Source organism: Maniola hyperantus, chromosome 27, assembly GCF_902806685.2.
Source record: "Maniola hyperantus chromosome 27, iAphHyp1.2, whole genome shotgun sequence".
Taxonomy (NCBI): Eukaryota; Metazoa; Arthropoda; class Insecta; order Lepidoptera; family Nymphalidae; genus Maniola; species Maniola hyperantus.
In genome coordinates this window covers 1,121,504-1,142,703 of record NC_048562.1, presented here as the reverse complement: position 1 = coordinate 1,142,703, position 21,200 = coordinate 1,121,504, and the positions used below count along the sequence as shown (strand labels likewise).

At 38.5% G+C, this 21,200-nt stretch overlaps 2 protein-coding genes across 2 annotated transcripts in view; both read left to right on the top strand.

Moving 5' to 3' along the window:
* Positions 1-21,200, top strand: part of LOC117994665 (UBX domain-containing protein 4) — a 137,170-nt gene that overhangs the window by 20,275 nt on the left and 95,695 nt on the right. The gene's annotated exons all lie outside the window — the stretch shown is intronic.
* LOC117994667 (uncharacterized) lies at positions 3,762-11,936 on the top strand. The gene is made up of 4 exons (XM_034982622.2): positions 3,762-4,175; positions 8,361-8,530; positions 10,384-10,525; positions 11,315-11,936. Exons 1-4 carry the CDS (start codon positions 3,857-3,859, stop codon positions 11,479-11,481), a joined length of 798 nt encoding a protein of 265 aa, XP_034838513.1. The 5' UTR covers positions 3,762-3,856; the 3' UTR covers positions 11,482-11,936.

Sequence of the window (21,200 nt, the reverse complement as noted above, 5' to 3'; positions counted from 1 at the left end):
GTTTCTTTTTAAAAGTAAGGGAATGTTTTATAAGTAAAATGATCTAACTAAAGGATTTAATGTAGTTCCCCTGGAGGGCCCGTACTTTTTTTCCACACAGCCTACGCAACAGGTTGAAATGTCAATCGGGGAGGGAACACATACACATATATTATATAGTTTTGACTGGATAAAAGTTTTCATTGTAACAGATATGCCTAATAGTTTTTACGCTCTAAAAATTTCTAATAACTTTCACTTTTTGATTGTCATAATTATTTTAATCTACTTAGAGTATTTTAGTATGAGTCAGTAATAAAATACGAGATATAAAATTACGTAGGTTCCAATCTAAAAAAACCCGGGCGAGTGCGAGTCGGAGTCGCGCACCAAGGGTCCCGTACCTCGGATAGTTTCTATCACGTTTCTACATTTCGTTGAGTTTTCAAGCGCGTCGTAGGCGGGGCGTTGACCCGAGTTTTGCACGCTATACATTGCGGGTTTGAAAATTACTAAATAACTAAAATTACAAAATGAGGCAAATTGTTATTAGCTATTTGTTCACTTATCTGTGGTTATTGGTATTGGATTGTGTTTTAGATAGTATAACAATCATCATCATCATCATCATCATCATTATCAACCCATCGCCGGCTCACTACAGAGCACGGGCCTCTTCTCAGAGTGAGAAGGGTTTTAGCCATAGTCTACCACGCTGGCCATGTGCGGATTGGTAGACTTCACACATCTTTGAGAACATTATGGAAAACTCTCAGGCATGCAGGTTTCCTCACGATGTTTTCCTTCACCGTTAAAGCAAGTGATATTTAATTACTTAAATCGCACATTGCTCCGAAAAGTTAGAAGTGCGTGCCCGGGATCGAACCCCTTACCTCCGACTAGAAGGCGGACGTCCTAACCACTAGGATATCACAGCATAACAATAACGCTAAGTTTTTGCTAGCATTCTGGTTACACCCTGTATAGTCTGTAGGTACTTATTTAGTGCAGTAAAGATTTTAACTCGGACGAAAGTCCTACCTATACGACAAAGGTTTCTATTTTCTTGTTATTCCTAAAGCCGCGTCTAAACAACAAGGGCCAGGCCAACGCTGGCTTGTCTGCAGACTGGCGCCAGCATTACTGGCTTCGTGTAAACTCTACCTAATTTTGTAAAGTGACAAATGACAATAACCCTACGAAAATTATGCTAATTGTATACAAACTAAACTTTTAAAGTTTTACCTTTTCTAAAAGATTTCCCTAAACATGGACGACTTTCTAAATTCCTTTTCGTACGCGTTCACTTATTCTTTGAGGAACGAGGATAATAAGCATTGATTCAGTGCATAGTTTAAAGTTAACGGATGGTTAACGGTAACAAAAACTGTATGCCTACTTGTTAACGATGACACGCCATATAGACAATTCCAGTGAAAGTTTTTTTTTAAAGACGTAGGTACCTAAGTAATATACATGTGCTATTCTTTTACATAATAAGACTACTTAGATTCACAGTACCTCACCCTATTCAAAATATCTATAGACGTGGATTTAATTACCTTTAAAAAAAATTAAAAACGTTTGATTCAGTTATGGTATACTCGTAAGTCGTACCTACCATATCCTATCCGTTTAACCGATTTTAACGTTTGGTCTCAGAATACATTAATAGTAGGTAGGTACCTACAGTTTGATACAGAAATATCTTGCATCCCGAAGATGGACATGGGCCTCAGAATAAGGACTATTAGGAGTAGCACTTGTGACACTTACTGTTAGAGCGAGATAGCTAAATGCATTTAAGCTCTTATTAGAACGTGACAAAATGATTATGTTTTGTCCGTATCACCGTGGCCACTTTTTTTTGTTTGTCAAAATGTATTTGTACGAGAGTATTTGACAAACAACGTGAAGTGTAGAAGGCATGACATTTTACAAGTAAGAAAATCTGCTTGAGCGAGAGGGACTGAGGGGGCCACGCTAGTTGCAAATCAATACTTATAATATCTGACATATATCTGTGACATGGGCTATTTCTATTTTTTGTCGTAGAAAATCAAGGAGTTCTCGCGGTATTAAAAAAAACTCAAGCACCTAGAGTCAAATCAAGTCACGGGCATCATCTAATGAAGTAGGTATATAGCCATAGGTCCTACTACCTACCTATCTACTTCCTAGGTACAATAAAACAAGTACCTAATTGCACGATTTCTGCGCATTATTTTTATTTTGAATTTTTCTTGTATTCTAAAATTCATTGATGTTGGAATCCATTCTAGGCTAAAATTGTGTAAATCTGTCAATCCGCAATTAGCCAGACTGGTAGACTATGACCTTCTTATTTCTTCTATTACTGAGTTTGTTGTGGGCTCTTCTCAGACCTGGGCGCGTTTGGAACCCTCGTAGCTTTAGTTTTAAGTTTGCGTAATAATTATCACCACTATATCTTACAAATCTAACACCATACCAGACCATCAATAAGAGTAATTTATTACCTATTTTGAATAAATCATTTGACTTTGACTTTGACTTATTTTAAGAGGACACGCGTGCTTGTTGGCTGCCGATGACTATAGAGAGGTCACCTAAAATTATTTTTTAGCAAAATGAACTCCAAGGTTCAAGTAATTTTCCATTCAAACGTTTTTGCAAAAAAGTAAAATCAACCACAATAATATCTAGGCACGTAGGTATATCCATCACAAGTGAATTACAAAATTCAGACTTCCATACTAATTTAATTATAGGTACCTACTAATAATATAAAAAAAAACCGGCCAAATGCGAAACAGGTTCGCGCACCGAGGGTTCCGTACTACAATCGTATTTTATCGACATTTTGCACGATAATTCAAAAACTATGATGCATAAAAATAAATAAAAGTCTGTTTTAGAATGCACATGGAACCCTATCATATGAGACCCCACTTGATATAGTTATCTTACTTTAAAAATTGAAAATACTAATTATTAGCTCATGACAACGATTAAATTTTTTTGTGTGATGTAACCACAAAATCACGGTTTTCAGATTTTTCCCCGAATGTCTGCTATAAGACCTACCTACTCGTATCTACCTGCCAAATTTCATGATTGTAGATCAACGGAAAGTACCCTGTAAGTTTCTTTTACAGATATAGACAGGCAGACAACAAAGTGATCCTATATGGGTTTCTTTTTCCCTTTTGAGGTATGGAACCCTAAAAATAGAGATTATCGAGTCAGTCAGTTGTTCCGATGTACAAGGCTTCACTGGTTTCCAGCTGTCCATTCATGATGCGACTATGGATTGTTGGTAGGTTCTTGCAATAGTCGTGTGTCGTGTCGCTTTGCCTTGGGAATTTTCCAACCATACAAAAGTACGGTTACTATCATCATCCAATCAACCGATAGACTCCACTGCTGGGTATAGGTTTATTACAAGGGACTTCCATACACCACGGTCTTGCGCCGACGCCGTACAACGGCTTACTGCGACTCGCTTGACTTATATTACTAAGATATTATAAATGCAAAAGTGTTTGTTTGTTTGTTGGTTTCTTAGTTTGTCCTCTCATCACACCGCAATGGAGCAACGGATTAGTATGATTTTTGCATTATCCTGGAAAATCAAATTTTTCGGGACATGAAATCAAATTTTTCGGGATAGGGTTAAATAAGTTTCGAGACTGTCTTGTCGCATGTACAATATTTATTTAATGTCTGAGCGTGAATGGGTTTCTCAAGTGAAAGAAGAAATGGCATGGTGGCCATTCCACCGTTCTCAGTTCTGACGTAGCTTCACGCGCGAAATGACGTCTACACAACTTTTATTTATTTACAAAACCCGCGAGCAGTGAACTTTGACTTAAAACTACGAGTTTAAAAATCAAAAATGGATTTAAGAGAGATAATAAAGTGGTTCATACCATGTTTTCATAGATTATTATACAATTTCACGAGAAAATTCGACGTGTGTTTGACTTTTGCGTGTTTGTTTTTACTTTTTTTCGCTTGCCCTAGTTTAGCGGCAAAGGTGAACCGTGATACGGACTCAAGTTTAGTTTTTAGCAATAATAATTTAGATAGTAAATTGAATTATACCAAAAATATAGGCTTAAATACAAATGAAAGTTTTAATGGAGACCAAAGTGTTGTTTATTTAAGGAATGCAGAAAATTATAGTTTACCGTTACAGGAAGACACTTCTGTAGGTGAGTGTACTGCTACTGTGTGGGAATTTTTAAGGGTTGTTCTATTCTTGCCCGTCTATTTTTTTCCAGCAAGCTATGATAGCCTAGTGGTTAGGACGTCTGCCTTCTAATCGGAGGTCGGGGGTTCCCGGGCACGCACCTCTAACTTTTCGGAGTTATGTGCGTTTTAATTAATTAAATATCACTTGCTTTTCCGGTGAAGGAAAACATCTTGAGTGTGTGAAGTCTACCAATCCGCACATGGCTAGCTTGGTAGACTATGGCCGAAACCCCTCTCACTGAGCCGGTAATGGGTTGATCATGATGATGTTTTTTTTTCCAACTGGCTTTCGGTTCTGGGTTCTAGCCCTTTTGGGCTTTTTGCCTGTCTACAGCAAAGCCAAATGGAAGGGTTATGATTTTAGCTGTCTATGTGCAGAGATAATTTCTTTTGCATCCCAGGGATGGACATTGGACATGTGACACATCTTTATCCGGGAAAATTAAAAATTTCAAAAATAAACATGACGAATCTTTAAATTAATGACACAGCTCAGGGATGAAGGAATCTTACATGCCAAATGAGTATCTATTAGGTATTTATCTCTCCATCAGAAGATAGTTAGGTATTTTACCAGTAGGTACCTACCTACTGCTTTCTATTTGTGTTGGTAAATGTGATTAAAAAGACCATTGAGTCACGCGATTGCAAAAAGAAGTGTATGTAAACTAATTAATTAACTTTCTAACAAATGATTAATATACCTACCTACCTGTATTCCGTATGCATATTAGACTAGCTGATGCCTACAACTGCGTCCGCGTGGAATTAGGTTTTTAACGTGCTATCACGGCTTGACTTTGACGAAATTTGGTACAGCGATAGCTTGCATCCCGGGAAAGGACATAGGATTCTTTTAGTACCGGAAAATCAAAGAGTTCCCACGGGATTTTTAAAAACCTTCCATCCGGATGAAGTCATATCCTTTATTCTTTCATTTGCCCGAATATTGTAAAGCACGCGGCAGAAAATAATGTATACATCGGCCATTAGAATGACATTTCGGCTTTGTAGAGCGTTGTCTCTGTCACTCATACCTACAAGACGTTTTGTCGGTCTCAACGACAGATACAATGCACTACAAAACTGCTATCTCCTAAAGTTCGATGTACTATTTTTTGCCGCATAGGTACCTACTGAGGTCAAAGCATTCGACTAAAACTAATAGTGCAAATATTTTATGAGAGATACATCAAAAGTTAAATGAAGTAACTACTTAGTTAAATTCTAAGGTTAAATTAAATGAAGTTTGGACCTTGACATGCATAATAATTATTATGAACGATTATTTTGTAAAGGTTAATAGTTACTATAAAAATAGGTGTGCAAGCTGTGATAGCCTAGTGGTTAGGACGTCCGCCTTCTAATCGGAGGTCGGGGGTTCGATACCGAGCACGCACCTCTAACTTTTCGGAATTATGTGCGTTTTAATTAATTAAATATCACTTGCTTTAACGGTGAAGGAAAACATCGTGAGGAAACCTGCATGCCTGAGAGTTCTCTATAATGTTCTCAAATGTGTGTGAACTATGGCCAAAACCCTTCTCACTCTGAGAGGAGACCTGCGCTCTGTAGTGAGCCGGTGATGGGTTGATCATGATGATCATGATGATAAAAATAGGTCAAGTGCGAACCGGATTCGCACACAAAGATAACACTTTTTAATTTCTTTAATTTTCATGGTGGCCATTTTGTTAGTAGGTACTTATTAACCGACTTCCAAAAAGGAGGTGGTACGATTTTTTCGAGGTTTCTGGACCGATTTGCAAACAGAGGAAGTTTCCGTGGTGGTCCCATGAAAATTTCTGGATCCAACTCCTTAATTCTGATGCTGTAGGATTACTGCCCGCCTAAGTTATCAGGATTTAGGAAGTGTTCATAGTGAATTAATATTGTAGGTACCAAGCAACGACTTCATGCTTGGACTCCAAGTCCCAACTCCTCATCCCTGATGATGTAGGGTACAGCACTCCTATACTGTAGCGATTCAGGAACTGCAGATGACGCGATATTTTTCTAGGTACCAAGTATAGACTAGGTACATCATTGAACTTCGGATCCCAACTCCTAAATTCTGATGCTGCAAGGTACTAAACTCCTAAGCCGTGGGGATTCGGCACATACTGAACACGGTTCACATACGTAAACAAAGTTATTATACATTAGATGAAGCCCGCGACTTCGTCCGCGTGGATTTAGGTTTTTAAAAATCCCGTGGGAACTCTTCTCTGTTCCGGGATAAAAAGTAGCCTATGTCCTTCCCCGCGATGTAAGCAGTGGCGGCTTGAAGCCAGGGTAGGTATTAGTTATGTGAGAAGTTGAGAACCTGTTTACTGGCTGGTCATAATGCAAAATATGTATTGAGCCATTACAACTGGGGTAAGCAGTGCATTTACGCCTTTATGACCTACACGCCACTGGATGTAAGCTAACTCTGTAACAAATTTCATCAAAATCGGTTAAACGGGTGAGCCGTGAAAAGCTAGCAGACAGACAGACACACTTTCGCATTTATAATAATTAGTATGGATAAGTAGGCTAAAGATTGTTTTTGCAAAGTCAGGGCAGATCAGGCGTCAATCGCAGATTGTGTCGGGTATAATAGTAATATTGATCTTACAGTAAAATCGATTTTCAACGATTTCACATCATTCGGGTTAATGTAAATAATAATAATAATAGATCTATGCCGTATCGTGCGGTCTCCTGAAAGTAGAACGTCAAATCGCGTTTCCATTCCCTGCATCATATAGATACATGAATCAATCGAAATATATATAAAATGAAAACCTTTTATATATTTCGATGACTGACTGATTGATCTATCGGCGCATAGCTCAAACTACTGGACTGATCGGGCTGAAATTTGGCATGCAGAAGCTTTTATGACGTAGACATCCGCTAAGAAAGGATTCTTGAAAATACAACCCCTAAGGGGGTGAAATAGGGGTGTGTAGTCCACGTGGAAGAAGTCGCGAGCATAAGCTAGTTATAATATAAGTAATGTTATATTAACAAGGTTAACTAAATTTATTTATGTAAATTAAGTTTGAATCTATAATTTTTATGCCAAACATAAGATTCGAGACATTCAGGGTCATGGTTCCAATACTTATAAATTTTATGAAGTTCTAAAAACCCAAATTATCAAACAATCATCATCATAAATCCATCGCCGGCTCACTACTGAACACGGGTGTCCTCTCAGAATGAGAAGGGCTTGCCTATAGTCCGCCAGACTGGCCAAGTGCAGATTGGCAGACTTTACACACCTTTGGAGAACTCTCAAGCATGCAGATATCCTCGCGATGTTTTCCTTCAACGTCTTCTTCAACGACTTCTTATTATTATTGACTTCTTATTATTATTGACTTCTTATTATTATTGACTTCTTATTATTATATTATCATCATCTTCATTATCATCATGAGCAATACATCGCCGGCTCACTACAGAGCACGGGTCTCCTCTCAGAGTTGCCGGCCAGGTGCAGATTGGCAGGACTTCGTCACACCTTTGAGAACATTATGGATAAATCTCAGGCATGCAGATTTCCTCGCAATGTTTTCCTTCAACGTTAAAGCAAGTGATATTTAATTAATAGGGTCTTGGACTTTTGTAATAAAATGAAGTGATTTTTTGTGTAGCGATAGTTTATGGGGCTAGAATTAATTGTTACTTAACTGATTAATATTTATACCCATGCCAAATTACAGATTTCTAGCACTAATAGTCTCTGACATTAACCGAGAACGGACAGACGGACGGACATGGCAAAACTATAAGGGTTCCTTATTTACTATGGAACCCTAAAAAGTAGCCTATGCCCTTCCCTGGGATAAAAGCTAGCTCTGTACCTTTCATTAAAATCGGTTAAATTGTTGGGCCGTGAAAAGCTAGCAAACAGACAGACAAACAGACCTACACACTTTCGCATTTATAATATTAGTATTCGTATGGATTGCGACACCACTGCGCCGGTGGAAAAAATATTTAGAAATTTCCTTGAAGTGTAGGTAAAAATAAAAATCATAACATTATCATAAAAATTAAATACCTACTTGATGCTAACCCAGATTGCAAGTGATCGAAAATATAACCAACTATATTCTCAGTTCTCACCTTCTTCCTAACCATGTTTCCAGGTCGCACCTTCGGGCGGCCCTTCAAGAAGATGCTGCAAGCCATGATACCCCTCGCCTTCAACCTGGGGGCCGCCGCCACGTGGGCCGTCATTGCAGCTCTCGTAGGCATCAAGACACTGGCTGTCACTCTGTTCATCGCCAAGATGCTGATAGTAGCGGGCGCTGCTAAGGTAATATTGGCTGTGTACGGCAAGGTACGTGAGTCCCGGGTTCGATTCTCTGGGTCTTTTGATGCACCACTCAAAATCTTACCGAAACGGAACACGAGCACTGGTGATTATGATACTTGTCTAAAAATCTAAAAATGTCTCTGATCCTATCCATGATCTAAGCACTGTTCCTACAGACACTTATCTAGGGTGATAAAAACTTCTATGAATATTCATTTGTCGGGATAAAAAGTTCTATAAATATTCAGTTGTAGGGATAAAAAGTTCTATAAATATTCATTTGTCGGGATAGAAAGTTCTATAAGTATTCCGTTGTCGGGATAAAAATGCCTATAAGTATTGGGTTGTAGGGATAAAAATTTCTATAAATACTTATTTGGTTATTATTATTATTAGGTATTATTAAGCCTTTATTTACTTCCTTATCTTTAAAATTACAATAAGTTTTCTTACAACCATCTAGTTAATTATTTTACAATTTTTACCTTTATGTTAGTTTTGTTAATATGTGTTTAGTATATTATCTGTTTAGGCCTTATTCGGTTATCGGGATAAAAAGTTCTACAGGTAAGTATTCGGTTGTCGAGTTAAAAAGTATAAAAGTATTCGTTTGTCGAGTTAAAAAGTCATATAAGTATTCGGTTGTCGAGTTATAAGTCCTATAAGTAATCGGTTGTCGAAATTAAAAGTCCTTATGTTGTTGGTTGTTGGTTGGATCTTCGCATTATTTCAAATGTCGCACGTATTCCAATAATAGCACCCAGTCAGTTAAAAAATATTCTTATTTCTTATATCTACTGTAATTACTTATTTCTTATACTGTTCTTAATAACAACGGGTTGAGTTTGAGTTGTTACGTTGATTATGTCAGTCAGTCAATTTCTCTTTTTATGTAACGGCTAGGTAGCCTAGATATTTACCTACGTTTCAATTTATAAAATCGGTACATAGAGCACCGGCCATCTTGTAAAGTTGTCCGTGACGTAATATTCTTTTAGTCCGCCACAGGGCGAGATGGCAATCGGGGTATAAGGCGGGGGAACGCCCCGCGCACCCGCACGTATCCCGCGCGATAGATAAGTAACAGCCGTACTCAGAGCCGCTTATTGTTAGGTACTTAAAATTGAGTTAAAACGAGACAGATTTATGTGAGAGATATAGCTCTGTCTCGTTATTTTAACTAAACTTAAGTAACGATTAAGCGACTCTGAGTACGGCTGTCAGTAGGTATATTTTGACAAGTTTCCTTAAATACGCTAAAATAAAATAATTATTTACTCTTGACTGGTCAGTGGTTTAGTGAAAGTTACTTTCTACGTGAGTGGGAAAAGGACACGCGATGTTTTTCAAGAATTAGAAAGAGATAGCACATTTGTGGAATCTTTAAATTATCGCTGTTAGTCGGTCAAGGTTAAGGCACAGGTTATGTAGGTGTTTTAGCTTACATAAAAGCTTCGTTCCTTTTTTTACCGTAAAAAAATACCTGCTGGAAAATTTTGTACATCGACCTTTAGAAAGAGATATAGCAGTTTCGTAAAGCTTTGTCTTCGTCGTTGAGACCGACAAAACGTCACATAAGTGTGAATGACAGAGACAACACAAAGCCGAAATCTCATTTCATGGATGAGTGCACAAACGCCCTTAACAAATATCTACATATATTTTCTTTCCTCTTTTTAATAAGTTACCTACATTTACTCAAATTGGCTTTTACCCTGGTTTGAGTCCCGGATCGGGTCAGGTAATTCAAGCCTAGCCCTTGTGAGACCATTTTTTTTTGTAAAACATTCCTAAAAAGCCAAAGGGGAGTATAATTTTTCCAATTTAGCCAATATATTTTTTCTTCATTGCAGCTTGGTGCACTATTTGCTTCGAAGGGACACCACCATCAGAGTCATCAAAGCCACGGCTGGACTCCACCGCAGAAAGAAATCCACTTGCACATTCATAATAATGGCTATCAGGGTCACGGAACGGAACAAGAATCAATTATTTGTAAGTAAAAATAATTTGTAGATAACGATTAGAAATAACCATAGAGCAGAAACAAAGAGGAGATGTTGTATTAAGATTTCCCTATGAAATATCGAGTGACATTTTGCGGGGTGAGGGGTTGTGGAACGCCGCCCACTTCTCAATTTTCCATCTGCGGGTTAGTAGCAAAACTACTCGCTTAGCGACCTAACATCGATATATTGATGTCACTACATAGTTCAGCTATCTCACACTAGATGTCAATAATCTAGAACTATTTTAATAATTACGTATAAAATTACTTACAAATGAAATGTGATACCATTCATAGCATCAGAACGTCTGTCTGAATAACTTTGACACGATAAAACACAACACGTCTTCATCCTTTTGTTCTTAAAAACGCGAAAACACACCGATAATACGAGTCTCAATATATGTGAACCTGACGAACGCAGACAGCATACTAACTAAGGCCCCGCCCACAGTGATGACGTCAGGACCTAGTTGAAAATCACAGTGCACAGTTGCTTAGGCCAACTCCTCTTTGTTTCTGCTCTATGGAAATAACTAAAAATATTATTTAAAGCCCCATCTAGTGCTGAGTAGTCGTACTACGTAACAACTTGCAACGAAGTTCAAAGGTACGCTAACAGATGGCGTTATCACATATAGTAACACCGTAGTTTAATAAGTTATCAATAGATGGCGCTGTATTATTGGTTTCTTCTACACGCTAATAGATGGCGTTGCCGGAATACGAGTAAATTCAAAGAGGTTTCATTTTAAATTGTTTATTTTTTTTTCTAGCTCCGTGGAGTAGAGAAGGTGTTCAAGATGTTCCTGTTCCGAGTCAAGCTGAATCCAAGCCCGTGAACGCAGTATACAACCCGTACGTTGCCGGTCCGCAAACCATAAGCACACCGTATGGAAACTATATGAGGATTGAACCTGGACAACCACAACGAACGGTTTAATTTGAATTCGACAATCCGAAGGTCTAGTTATAAATATTATACCCAATTTCTAAACTAAATTGACAGATCTAAAATGGTATAGTCTACGGTGGTATGTACAAAATGACAAGTCATTTTGTACGGACCATGAACGGACTATGGGTTAACTGTCAAAAGTACGAGCAGGGATATTAAAGCATCTGGATGGCTGGAGCCTAAAAATTATTTTAATGAGAAGTTGATTGCTTTGTAATGTAGGTACAGATTGTATTAAAATAGTTACCTTATTTAAATACGTACCTATCTAATAATAATAAAATTAATAAAGTATTATTAAATTAAATTATTTAAGTAATTAGATTAAGTATACGAAATACCACGTCTAACAAAATATTTATTTAAATTATTTCTGGTTTGATGTTTGTCATCAATTCACGTGTATTTTTTATTTTTTCTAAATAAAATTTTGAAGAAGACTATTTTAATTTCATTGCTAACACTACCTAGAGGTTTAGGGTTCGATCCCGGGCACGCACCTCTAACTTTTCGGAGTTATGTGTCATTTAAGACATTAAACTTGTTCTAAATGTTGTGAAAAGAAACCTAGTGCATACTATAGAGTTCTCCATAACGTTCTCAAACTTCAAAATGTCTGTGAAGTCTGCCAAACCGCACATGGCCAGCGTGGTAGACTATGACCAAACCCTTCTCAATCTGAGTGGAAATCCGTGCTCTGTAATTGAGCCGACGATGGGTTGATCATGATGATGATGATACCCCTATTTCACCCCTTAGGGGTTGCATTTTCAAAAATCATTTCTTAGCGGATGTCTACGTCATATATTTAGCTATCTGCATGCCAAATTTCAGCCCGATCCGTCCAGTAGTTTGAGCTGCGCGTTGATAGATCTGTCAGTCACCTTTTCCTATTATATGTATGTTTAATAGATACCTAATCCATTATAATACTATAGGAGTGGGTAATATTATAATGAAAGTCAAACTAGATAATGACGTAATAAAAAAAAAAAGTCAAACTCAAATCATTTATTCAAATTTGGTACAATTGTACACTTAATTATGTGGAATTTGTAAGATAATGATACTACTTAATAATTAATTATAATGATAATACTTAATAATAAATTAAGCCTCAATAGCTCAACCGGTATAGGAGTGGACTGAAAACCAAAAGGTCGACGGTTCAAACCCCGCCCGTTGCACTATTGTTGTACCTACTCCTAGCACAAGCCTGACGCTTAGTTGGAGAGGAAAGGGGAATATTAGTCATTTAACATGGCTAATATTCTTTAAAAAAAAAAAAAAATGTAAGTACTCAACTTAAAACTAAAGCTACGAGACTTCAATTACTTTTAATATCAAATACACAGATTTCATCAAACTCCTAATACAATATTCACTTAATTGTAACGATTTCGTGACTTCAAATTCAAGACTACAACAAATTCTAGTTATATCCAACCATTCCGTGCTTAAGCTATGTGTCAAGGGTAACCAGTTATTCTAACTTGGGTGGAAGATGACGTCACACTGGATTAGAATGATCTAATCTATCTGCCAAAAGCCTACGAAATTTGCGTTACCTAAGAACCAGAAATCTTAATTACATTGCCTTGTTATTGAGATTTGTATTCCTATTATTAGGACCTAGATATGCACGGTTAGTGAAGGAAAACATCGTGAGGAAACCTGCATGCCTGAGAGTTCTCCATAATGTTCTCAAAGGTGTTCACACACTTTACTTCACAGTGTGCCAATCGCAATCCGCACTTGATGAGCGTGGTGGACTATGGCCCAGTCCTTCTCTTTCGCTCAGTAGTGAGCCGCCGATTGGTTGCTAATGATGAAATCTCTACCTACCTACCTTACCTACATTATATACTCGTATTTTGTCCATTTTCGCTGGCAGTCGGATTTTGGCAACTATAAGTCTATTATTAGACGTCCTCTAAGCCACAGCTCCGTTGACTTTTAAATACCACGAGTTCGGAGTTATACCCACACATACATACACACAGACGTGTTACACGCACACACACGTCGCCAAGGGCGTCCTGAAGTGACGTCACCGAACTAGAAGCAAGCAAGTCTAAGGCAACTTATGTGCATACGAAATAATTTGAAACTTTTGCTATGATCCGCTGAAACAGACATATCTGTATGATGCAACATGCAGCATGCGACCCGCACCGCCCGTCCTCCCCCTGTTAAACATGCAGAAAAAGCCGGCCCTCAAGCAAGCAACACGCAACACCACACAAATCCAATTTCAATCCAAAACACACTCGACGCACGTTTCGCTCCGACATTGGAGTGTCCTCAGGATATGTAGACCTTACAGCATGCGCGGGTCCACCGTTGTGGGCACGATGGGCATGCCCACAATTCTAATCCTAAAATGCCACTGGCTGACGGACCAAGGGGTCCCACGACTCCCGGGGGCCGGGGGCCGAAAGAAAAATTTATGCTCGTTTCATCAAATTGCAAATATAACTGAAATGATTTAATTTCGGGGATTGCCGTAAAGGATAATGCGCCATCCATAGGCAAGATTGTAAAAAAAATTCGCGCTTTATCGATTTCTGAGTTTTTTTCTGAGTTTCAACGGGTTGCGAAGCTGAAGTGGCAATGGACAGGGCACATAGTTCGTACAACCGATAGACGTTGGGGTCCCAAGGTGCTGGAATGGCGACCTCGCACCGGAAGACGCAGTGTTGAAAGACCCCCCACTAGTTGGACGGACGACATCCCGCTGATGCCGCTGGATGGCGACGGCGCAAGACCGTGGCGTGGGGAAGTCCCTACAAGAGACCTATGTCCAGCAGTGGACGTATATTGGTTGATGATGATGATGATGAGTTTTTTATTCCAATACGTAAAAGCCGATAAGTTTCGATAAGTTAGCCCTTGACTGTAATCTTACCTGGTGGTAAGTGACGATGCACTGTATGATGGAAGCAGGCTAACTTGGATTATGGCAGTTTTATTAATCCCATAAGTACTGACCCTTGGTTTTTAAAGACGCCATGCAACCAATCTTGGATTAACTTCGCATCAAATCACGGATCTCTAGGCTATCTAGGAATCTAGTCTAGATCGCAAGTTGCAATCTGCAAGCTATCGTCATGTGTCATCACTGCGGAGATCGTCGGGATTCCTGAGTCGTGAGTCGAGAGCTGAGCGCAGGCACGTGAACTGATCGACTTGGATAAAACTTAACGTTGACTCATGTAACGACTTCGCCCGCGTGGATTCACGTTTTTCAAAATCCCGCGGGTACTCTATGAATTTCCGGGATAAAAAGTAGCCTATGTGCTAATCCAGGGTATAATCTATCTCCATTCCAAATTTCATCCAAATCCGTTCAGCCGTTTTTGCGTGATTGAGTAACAAACATCCAAACATCCACACATTCACATTTATAATATTAGTAGGATTGGGATTATTATTAATTAAAAAAAACGAGACCACAAAAATTTATACTTTAAAAAAAACTTAAGCACGTAAATTTTAGCAAGATTTATTCACGAATGCAAATATCATTAGTTTGTGCAAAAAGACGAAGAAAAAAACACGAATCTTTTGGCGTTTGAGCAAGGGCGTCGGGTCAAGTGACGTCAGGGTCCAAACTAGTATTTCTAGCGACCCGAGTGTGGGAAGGCGTTTGCCACATCGACACTTAAAAACCGGTCAAGTGCGAGTCGGAATTTTTGAACCATCTCGATTTTTTCAATATTTGTTATAGCTGCAATAGAAATACCTAAAACATCTAAAGATGTGAATATTTCAATTCTCTATATCTATTACTGTTGACGAGGTAAATCTTGCTGACAGACAGACGGACGGACAGCGGAGTTAGTGACAGGGCCCGTTGGCAACTTTCAAGTACGTAACCTTAAAAATGTGAAATTTACGGATCAAAAAGGTGGAAAAATACATGAAATTACAACGAATATTCATCAAAATTCGGAATTTCAAATTATCATCATCATCATTTAAACCTTCGTCGGTCAAGTACTGAGCACGGGTCTCCGAATGGGAAGGGTTTAGGTCATAGTCCACCACGCTGGACATGTGCGGATTGACATTTATCACACATTTTTGAGGCATGCAGATTTCGTCTTTTGGCGTTTGAGCAAGGGCGTCGGGTCAAGTGACGTCAGGGTACAAACTAGTATTTCTAGCGACCCGAGTGTGGGAAGGCGTTTGCCACATCGACATTTAAAAATGTGGAATTTGTGGTCCAAAAAAGATTAGGTAGGATTTCTGTAAAAATGTTTAGTTTTAAAGTTCCTCCGTGATCAACCCATAACCGGCTCACTACAGAGCACGGGTACTTTAATACCTACTAATAATTGTACCTACTTGTTTTTATCTTTATTTTATTTTAATGTTAGAATCTAAATTTTTATTTTATATTACTTATTTCATATTTTACCTCTGTAATAATATACAGACTCATGGCGTGATTTATACGATTCCTTGTATTGTCAATTTCTAGAAGCCGTGAACGCAACGCGTTCTATCTAACCAGGACTTTACATATTTCGTAAAAATAAGCAATTTACATTCAACCTGTGTTCCACACAAGTCCTCAACAAAATGTTAAGGAATTGCTCAAACGTGACCAAAATACTAAATATACTAGAATAGGCACTTAATATACTAAATTACAATGACTCTCCTGTATCCACAAAATACGGCCCAGGAAATTAGCGTCCTTCTGCTACAAGTAGGCTCTTAATACATAATATTAAACTAGCTTATGCTCGCGACTTCGTCCGCGTGTACTACACAAATTTCAAACCCCTATTTCACCCCCTTCATCATTATCATCATCATCATCATCAACCAATAGACGTCCACAGCTGGACATAGGTCTCTTGTAGGGACTTCCACACGCCACGCCACGCCTCCCTGCGACTCGTCTGATGTCGTCCGTCCACCTAGTGGGAGGTCTTCCAACGCTGCGTCTTCCGGTGCGAGGTCGCCATTTCAGCACCTTGGGACCCCAACCCCCAAGGGGGTTGGGGTCCCAAGGCACAAACCCCAAAAAATAATATTATGGAACTATATTAACTCTTGTATACATAATATATTCGGTAATAAATTAAATTATTTTTCAATTTTTAGTGTTTGTGTATCGAAGTCGGTTTATATTTTTTTTGTAAAAAAATTTTATTTCACAATTTTTAGTGGCCCCATGGAATTATGCTATGACTGGTTAAAAATCTACTGTTTACTAAGCTATTACACTGATCGCGAGCAATTTACTCTTATCCGTTGAGGAGTTCCAGTATCTATCTTCGAAGATGTTCATCAGATCTTCACCAAATTTAAATGGGACCAACTTTGAAGTATACCCTTTCAAACAAAAAAAGAATTTTCAAAATCGGTCCAGGCGTCTTCGAGTAATCGGGGAACAAAAAAAACAAAAAAAAAGATTCCGACGAATTGAGAACCTCCTCCTTTTTTTGAAGTCGGTTAAAAATGTCTTTTAATAGATACCCAAGTATATTAGGAACTAGCTGATGCCCGCGGCTTCGTCCGCGTGGAATTAGGTTTTTCAAAATTCCCGCGGGAATTCTTTGATTTTCCGGGATAAAAAGTTGCCTATGTCACTCTCCAAGTCTTAAACTATACCCATGCAAAAGATTGACATAGGCTTTTAATCCCGGAAAATCGAAGAGTTCCTACGGCATTTTTTCAAAACCTAATTCATCAGCTAGTGTACTTATAAAAAAATATTTGAATATAAAAATATTTCTACACTATTCTTTTCTAAGAAACTAGTGTATGTACTTGACTTGACTGCTTGGTTCATACAGTGCGACAATGGCTCTCTCAGCGGGGTCATCTCCGTTTGGTCGAAATCGACCAGACGGGGGTACGGGCCTCGAGGCTTTGCCTCCTTACCCGGGCGAGTCGCTGGGCATCTCTGTGCCCAGGTGTTTTGCTTTAGCCTTCTCGGCTAGGGCCTGCCATCTTGGCTTGGGCCCTGGTGGTTGAGTGTTTAATCCTTTATTGTTTCGCCACTCAGCGGGTCGATCACCCACTACGCCGCTGCGTGGTGATAACAATGGCTCTCTTGGCACTTGAATGACATTGACATGGGGGGCGCTGTTGGAGAACAAAGGCTTAGAATATTCAAAAAAAATCAAAGAGGACACTTGACAGCAACGTTAGTTCCGATTTTCGCCACGCGCCAAGATAGCCCTGTCGCACTGTACTTGTCATGTCTTCTCTTCTTGTCTTCAGTGCATGTGTTATCCTTGTCTGTTCTTCGCTGAGCTGTTGCGGAGAGAAAGGGACAAAACGTAACCTCTATCAGGCTATGTCTGAGAGATCTGAAAGATACAGACAAAGCCAAGGAGAGGCTAGGTCAACGTCCCAGGGGCTTTTCAATCTTCATGTTATCTTCATATGTTTTTTAAAGAATATTAGCCAAGTTAATTGTTGACTAATATTACCCTTTCCCCTCCAGTTAAGCGTAAAGCTTGTGCTAGGAGCAGGTACGACAATAGTCCAACGGGTGGGGTTTGAACCGGCGACCTTTCGGTTTTCAGTCCGCTCCTTTTAACCGTTGAGCTATCGAGGCTATAAACAATTACAATTCAAAAGCACAAAACTAAATTTTAAAATAAATAATTAGGTAAATAGGTATTAAAAACCGGTCAAGTGCGAGTCGGCCTCTCACACGAAGGGTTCCAAGGGAAGTGGTCTTATAGTGGTCGTGGTAGTGATTTTTAGGGTTCCGTACCTCAAAAGGAAAAATAAACCCTTATAGAATCACTTCGTTGTCTGTCTGTCGTGTCTATCAAAAAAACCTACAGGGTTCTTTCCGTTGACCTAAACTCATGAAATTTGGCAGGTAGGTAGGTCTCTAGCACAAGTAAAGGAATAAATCCGAAAACGGAGAATTAATGGTTACATCACAAAAAAAAAATGTATATGTGTTCATGAAAAAATAATTGTGTTCATGAAAAAATAATAAATTAGTATTATCAACTTTCAAAGTAAGATAACTATATCAAGTGGGGTATCATATGAAAGGGCTTTACCTGTACATTCTAAAAGAGATTTTTATTTATTTTTATGCATAATAGTTTTTGATTTATCGTGCCAAATATCGAAAAAATACGACTGTAGTACGGAACCCTCTCGGTGCGCGAGTCTGACTCGTATTTAGCCGCTTCTTTCATTTAAAGATACGGAACCCTAAAAAGACTAGATACAATTTTTGAAAATTCAATAACTTATCGACACATTATAAATAGTTTAACTTTGGCCTCCCTCAAGAAATACATGTAAGTACAAATAACAAAGTTAACCTTCACATCAGGTATAAGTCCCGCAAATTGCTAATGCGCGTGGTCGCCATTTTAGTGACGTCAACACTAGACTGAAGTTTCGAGCTGATGGTATATATTTACTTAAATATAGTCTAATGACGTCAAAATGATATGTCATTTCGATGTTAATGAGACATGGTTCCAGCGCAATAGCAATTTGCGGGACTTATACCTACTTACTTTAATTAGCTATCAGTAATCTAAACGACGCTTTAAAATACAAGGCCCAAGGCAAAGTTCTAGCGACCATACAAAAGACATCAACGCGTGTGTAGTTTTTTATTCTTATAAAAAATTTGAATCCAATCAGTACTGTAAGGAAACCTAACATAACATCTGGTGACAGACGAGCTGACTAATTCTTTTGCGCTACGAATCAGCCTGGCTGTCCAGCGCGGAAATGCAGCCTTCTACGCGGGCATGATTTGTATAGTAATTAGATGAGGCTAGCTTTAAGTTTTATTGTAATATTTTCATTAAAAAAATACCAGGAATAGTGTTCTCAAAGGTGTGTGAAGTCTGCCAATTCGCTCTTAGCCAGCGTGGTGGACTATGGCCAAACCTATACTGTGATGAGACCCGTTCTCTGTAGTGAGCCGGTTATGGGTTCGTCATGATGACCCACTATCTATACGGAGTTATGTGCGTTTTCAGCAATAGGGTCTTGGCCTGTCGTAATAGAATGATGTGAAGTTTTGTATAGCAGTAGTTTATGGAGCTAGAATTCATTAAATAAAAACCGGCCAAGTGCGAGTCGGGCTCGCGCAACGAGGGTTCCGTATTACAGTCGTATTTTTTCAACATTTTGCACGACAATTAAAAAACTATGATACATAAAAATAAATAAAAAATCTGGTTTAGAATGCACAGGTGAAGGTCTTTCATATGATACCCCTAACCCTACTTGATAACATCTTACTTGAAAATTGAAAATACTAATTATTAGTTCATCACCACAATTTAATTTTTTTTGTGATGTTCACAAATTCACGTTTTCAGATTTTTCCCCAAATAAGACCTACCTACCTGCCAAATTTCATGATTTTAGGTCAACGGGAAGTACCCTGTAGGTTTCTTGACAGACAGACAGACAGACAACAAAGTGATCCTATAAAGGTTCCGTTTTTCCTTTTGAGATACGGAACCCTAAAAATCATGATTTTTCTTTATCTATATACATAAAAGGAAAAGCTGACTGACTGACTGACTAACTGACTGACTGACTGGTCTATCAACGCACAGCTCAAACCACTGGATGGATCGGGCTGAAATTTGGCGTGCAGATATAGCTATTATGACGAAGGCATCCCTAAGATAGGATTTTTGAAAATTCAATCCCTAAAAGGGTTTGAAATTTTTGTTATTTAAAGCTAGTATATTATAATATACTGTACATATGCAACTTGCAAGTATACTTAGATTTTCATTTCACTCAAGGATTTCTAAGGTTTGATGGCCCTCTAAACATGAGGCCTATGGGTGGTGGGACCACCTTTTCTGCCCCAGCCTATGTGACTGTTAGTCATTCGTCACTAGTTGCTAAGGTTGGTCACCGTATTAAATACATAATATGTAAGTATTACACAATATAACTACATACATACTATAGCTACATAGAGACTAACAAATTAGCATATTTTATATGACCAGCATATATAAAACCTCATTTCAATATAACAACAAGGCTCGGAAAGGTCTTAAGAACTGGTTGTGTCTAGGATCATAGCATTCATAGCAACCGAGTCAAGGTGTTCGTGTTTTTTTTCCGAGGTTTTTGTGTGAATTTGATTAAAACTAAAAGTTACAAGAATTTTATGAATCTTGGAGTATTTTTCCCCCGCTATTGGGTAATTTTGATCGTTAAATAAGAGGCCCAAGTGTTTTTTAGGGTTCCGTACCTCAAAAGGAAAAACGGAACCCATATAGGATGACTTTGTTGTCTGTCTGTCTGTCTGTCAGAAACTTGCAGGGTACTTCCCGTTGACCTAGAATCATGAAATTTGGCATGTAGGTCTTGTAGCTGACATTAGGGGAAAAATCTGGAAACCGTGAATTTGTGGTTATATCACACAAAAAAAAAATTAAATTGTGGTCATAATTTAATAATTAGGATTTTCAATTTTCGAAGTAAGATAACTATATCAAGTGGGGTATCATATGAAAGATCTTCACCTGTGCATTTTAAAACAGATTTTTATTTATTTTTATGCATCATAGTTTTTGAATTATCGTGCAAAATGTCGAAAAAATAGGACTGTATTACGGAACCCTCGTTGCGCGAGCCTGACTCGCACTTGGCCGGTTTTTTTTTTAATTTATAGACTAGCGCTTGGCTGCAATTACACCTACTGGCAAGTGGTGATGAAG